The 4,872-nt window shown below is 50.0% G+C and overlaps 1 protein-coding gene across 1 annotated transcript; it reads right to left on the bottom strand.

The window, feature by feature from the left end:
- Nucleotides 1-1,004: 1,004 nt before the first annotated feature.
- Nucleotides 1,005-3,427, bottom strand: LOC123144298 (mediator of RNA polymerase II transcription subunit 11). The gene is made up of 4 exons (XM_044563385.1): nt 3,129-3,427; nt 2,916-3,032; nt 1,862-2,075; nt 1,005-1,378 (listed from the first exon to the last, which is right to left on the bottom strand). Exons 1-3 carry the CDS (start codon nt 3,180-3,182, stop codon nt 1,899-1,901), a joined length of 348 nt encoding a protein of 115 aa, XP_044419320.1. The 5' UTR covers nt 3,183-3,427; the 3' UTR covers nt 1,005-1,378; nt 1,862-1,898.
- Between the last annotated feature and the right edge of the window lie 1,445 nt (nt 3,428-4,872).

The following is a 4,872-nucleotide window of genomic DNA, read 5'->3' as shown; positions in this document are numbered from 1 at the left end:
AGCAAAAAAAGGGGAAAAGAGGAAGAGGAGGAGAAAGGAAGTGAGGGACAAGGAAGAAGAGGGAGGTGGGAACACGAGCGGGGCTGCAACCATGGCCAGCGGGGACTTCGATCTTCCAAGCTACATCCATGGCCGACGACGAGCTGCTCACGTGTTGCAACGGGGGAGGCGAGAGATGCATGCGTTGTGGGGCGAGATCCGCGCGAGGTTGACGAAAGCAGAGAGGATAGCGTTTGGTGGCCCCGTGTCTACGTGTCGCCTGGTGGGTGGCTGGGGCGAAGCGCGCGTGGACACGACCGGCCCAAAGTTCGGCCGGCGCACCGCGCCCAATCGTTTCCCTTATTATTACCCCCTCCGTTCATTTTTGTAAGATCTTTTAGACATTTAAGACAACATCTAAAACAGTTTAATTTCAGCTGTTCTAAACAATTTTAAGTATTAGGTATGGATAGATATAGATTTCATCTTTTTTTAGAACTATAGAGATTTCATCTAGGTACCAAATTTTGCGCGGGTAACCAAATCGCTGGGAAGGGCAAGAAACAAACTGAGCCGTCCAGTTCAACGCCGAATCGGCCTCATCTTTGACGTCATACAGATTCTGTCATCGTTATAATCCCGGATTCCGAACGAATCACAAAGGCGGCTCTGATTCACGTTCCTACAGCCGAACCGACTCGTGAACACTTGGTCCATAAATACTGCTCCTACGCGCATCCATCAAGCCGAGGTGTTCGCGTCGACACGATGGCCGCCGACCGTCTCTCTGCTCTCCCCGACGCTCTGCTGCAGCACATCCTATCATTCGCGTCCGAGAGGGAGGCCGCTGCCAGCGCCGTCCTCTCGCGCCGATGGCGCCCTCTGTGGCGCGGAGCGAGGGCCGTCGACCTGGACATCAGGCCCTACATGGCCGCCGACGAGGGTCAAGGCCTCCGCATCAGCCCTTCGCACCCATAATAGCTGAGTTTCCAAGCTAAGTGCAAATACAATTGAAGGGTCTGAAAGAGCTGAAATGCTTTATTTATTTATTCTTTAGAAAAGGAGGTTGACCTCCGGCCTCTGCATCAATCGATGCATGCAGCCATATTATTAAAAAGCGTAACAAGGTCTTAGGTTCCAAGAAAGCTCATAAACCGAGTCAAGAGAAAAAATAAATCTGTAAAGTGCCACATCCAGCAATAACGCGCCACATCCGGCGATAAAGAACAGACTACGATGCCTACACACCTAGTCTATTATTAGCTCGCCATCCAAATCGGCTGAAGATAGCCCGTGCAACCGTCTCCTAGCGGTTGCATCCAATATCCAAAAGCTCCCTAAAATCTGCATGAGTGAGTAACGACCACATACGGATCCAAGCTGTAGCTCTGTAGATAACCTGCAAAAAATTAGTGAAGTTTATCCCATTAAAGATCATATCATTTCTAGTGTTCCATATAGCCCAGAAAAGTGCACATATCCCTATCCGAATATGTTTAGCTACTTGTATGTCCACTCCATTAAGCCACGTCCCAAATAACGTGTTTATGCTCGTGGGGGGATGAACGTTAAAAGCTATATGAATTGATCGCCATAACAATTTTGCAAGTGGACACTGGAGAAAGAGGTGTTTAATCGATTCATTTTGATCACAAAAACAGCACCTGAAATACTTCGATATATGAAATCAATGGCATGTACAGCAGTACAGCACTAGTAACATCTTATGAGCAATATATCTACTTTTTAGTTTATTACAATTGTTCTCATCTACATCATTTAATGACCTCAAGTTAAACAAACAATATAACATGTGCACTAGGTATAGCAAGAGAACATAAGGAATTGGAGTTGGGAAGCCACATAATGCCTTTGCACTCACCGCCTCACCACCGGGTACTAGAGTGCCAGTTAACTAGCTAAACTCCATTAGAACTTTGCTCCATGTTTAGTTGCATGGCATCCATCTTCTCAATTACATACTCCAGCTTTTTGCAACAAATCTCGTTAGCGATTCTTGCACTATAGTCGCACTTCTCAAATGGACGATATTCACAAGCACTTTTTATTTCCTCGCGCATAGTTGTTTGTATTTCCTGCTCGAACCACAATACAATGTATTTATCACACATGATTCATGATATACATAATGTGAGATTGTGTGTAATAAAAAGCAATGACGTGATTGTCATACGAATGTATGATTAATGAATGGGTTCACATATCTGGCTAGTACTCTGGTGGAAGGACTGACACTGTGTCTGAGTTAAAGGCTCAGAGAAGAATTTTAGATGACACCCGAAAGGCCTAAACCAATCGGTTGCCACAAACCCTAATTTCACGACAATCAAATAAACAGTGCAGACAGGCAGATAGCGTTATTACCCCAGAAAATTACTACAGGGCAGCGAATAGCATTCTTTCTGTCTGCACAGGTTCCAAGAAAAGATTAGTTGATCATCATCTCATCTCATCAATATGGAGCGGTGCTTTGCTTTGATCTAAAATTATTGCAGTTCAGAACACAGGCACTCAAGCAATCGGAAAACAATAAGTTCAAATCAAAAGTACAGTACTGAAAACTTCAGCTTCCACTATGTCTATATGGGCATGATATATCACAAAGCATGTTATCTCATGATCAAGCAAATGGAAGAAAACTCCGAGCACGTAGGTAAGCATGTTTTTCCCCCCTAATACTAGGCCATCTTGATGCTTCTAGCAAGCAAGGGGCTAAAAAGCTACAGAAAAACACAATTCCAGGTTCAGAACCAATGGCATGGCTTCATTCTGCTGGCTCATTCCGAAATTGCACATCCAATTTCCATCTGCCGCAGGTTACAGCTTCGAACATCCCTCACTGGCCCCTCTTCATCCAGGGCCAAATATAGATCTAAGAGCGGTGAGCGTCGGGTGGATGGGGGTTATGGGGTTACCTTCATATAGAGCATGAACTCGCGGCAGTGGGCGGCTACGGCCTCGGCGCGGGGACCCTGCGAGTTTCCGAGCTCCTCCATGACCGCGCCCGACAGCTCCACCACCCGCACTATCCGCTGCACAAGAGCAAACGAGCACGACGCCACAGCAAGATTCAGCGACCAAATCGATCAGACCAGAAGGGAGAAAGAGGAGAGCTGGATGCGGGTGACCTGCTCAACGTCGTGGAGGCGCTCCAGCGAGCTGCTCTTACCCTGCGGGGTCATCGCCGCCGGCGAGGAAGAGAGGTAGGCGAGGGCCGAGGGCGGCGTTCGGGAGCGTCGTGCGGCCTTGAGAAGCTGTTTTTTTTTTAGGGATGCGACCTTGAGATTTTCCCTTTTTTTTAGGGATGCGGCCTTGAATGTTGAATGTGATGTGCTGGTGGGTTTAGAAGCCTGTTTCAGCACAAGTTTCTGAAAAAAAAATACTCAGCAGAAGTCAGTGAACTCATCGAGGAAAGCTCATCAAAATGGAAGCAAGATCTGGTCGGAACTGTTTTCCTACCCATTACTACTGATTTGATACCAAATGTCCTTTTGGGTATGGGACAGTTACACGATTTTTGGGCTTGGGGTTGTCGCGCCTACTGATGCTGAGACAGCAGCGGACTAAACAAGTGCAGTTCAGTATTCAGATAAATGCAATCCTTTCTCTTCTTCCAAGTCTTCCCTCACCTATTCTGCTTCTCTCCTTCCTCACCCAAATTCCTAGATCGAGATTCAGGACATTACAATTTGGTAATCAGAGCCTTCCCTAAAAAAAAATTCCACACCATTCGCCGCCGCCGCTGCCCGTCGCATCCTCTTGATCAGGCGGTAACATCCACCGAGCTAGGTGTGAGCCGCTCCGCCGAGCTCGCTCGAAATCCTACTCGGGGTTCGCCTCGATCCGGAGCGTGACCACGACGCCGTCCAAGCCTTCAGCGCAGACCCGCCGCGTGCTGGATGCAATGACGGAGACCACAGACAAGATGCAGGGTCTCCTCGAGACCATCCTCCGCCGCCTCGACGCCAACCAGAAGACCGCCGATGAGCGCCACCAAGCGCAAGTAGCCTACAACGACCAAGTCTCCACCGAGCTCAAGCACTTGGCAAAACAAATCGATCTGACACAGGCAGATGTGGATGAGGCACGCAAATCTCCTCCGCCTCTCGATTCGCCGAGGCAAGCAACCCCGGTGCATCTATGCCCGGGACGTCGACGACCTCAGGCTCCCACCACGCGCCACCGCCTCCGGCGTTCCGCCCACCTCCACCACCACAGCTCTACACGGAGGGCGCAGCCCAACTGCCGTTCGCCCGGCTCGTCAACCACGGGCCGCCCCTGCTGCTGCAGAACTCGCCCACAGCATACGAGCGGGGGGGCGAGCACTAGACCAAGCCGCCCAAGCACGTCTTCCCCTGCTTCGACGGCGACGCGCCGCGCATCTGGCTACAACGGTGTCTCTCTTACTTCGAGCTCTACAGGGTGCCTCAGCACAATTGGGTCACCATCGCCGGCCTGTACATGGATGGGCTCGCAGCGATGTGGCTTCAGGCGTATCGACAGACGCATCCTGCTCTGTCTTGGCCGACATTCAGAGCATCGGTGGAAGCAGAGTTCGAACCTGAAGAATTCGAAGCCCAGATGCACCAGCTAGTTCAACTGCGTCAGATAGGGAGTGTGCAAGAGTACCGTCAGCGATTTGAGACCTCCATGTACCACCTACCGTCGCTGGATCCAACCTTGAGCATGCAATTCTTCATCTCCCAGTTCCTCCTCAGCCTGAAGGATGAATTGCGATTGGGCGTCCGTTTGCAGGCCCCAACAAGCATCGCGCGAGCTGATGTGTTCGCGTTCAGGAAGAAGAACTGGAGAAGCAACGGTTGCAGCGCCCGTGCATAATTCCAGTTGGAAGACCACCTCCGGCAACACCCA

Source organism: Triticum aestivum, chromosome 6D (genome assembly GCF_018294505.1).
Source record: "Triticum aestivum cultivar Chinese Spring chromosome 6D, IWGSC CS RefSeq v2.1, whole genome shotgun sequence".
In the NCBI taxonomy this organism is placed as follows: domain Eukaryota; kingdom Viridiplantae; phylum Streptophyta; class Magnoliopsida; order Poales; family Poaceae; genus Triticum; species Triticum aestivum.
This window is presented reverse-complemented; position numbering and strand designations above follow the sequence as displayed.

What these genes read in the sequence shown, in the direction of transcription:
- LOC123144298 (XM_044563385.1), bottom strand. Translation starts at nt 3,182, where the DNA reads ATGACCCCGCAGGGTAAGAGCAGCTCGCTGGAGCGCCTCCACGACGTT. An exon ending in GCCTCCACGACGTTGAGCAG is followed by an intron (nt 3,033 to 3,128) that starts GTCACCCGCATC and finishes GCTCTTGTGCAG; the next exon opens with CGGATAGTGCGGGTGGTGGA. An exon ending in AGTTCATGCTCTATATGAAG is followed by an intron (nt 2,076 to 2,915) that starts GTAACCCCATAA and finishes TGGTTCGAGCAG; the next exon opens with GAAATACAAACAACTATGCG.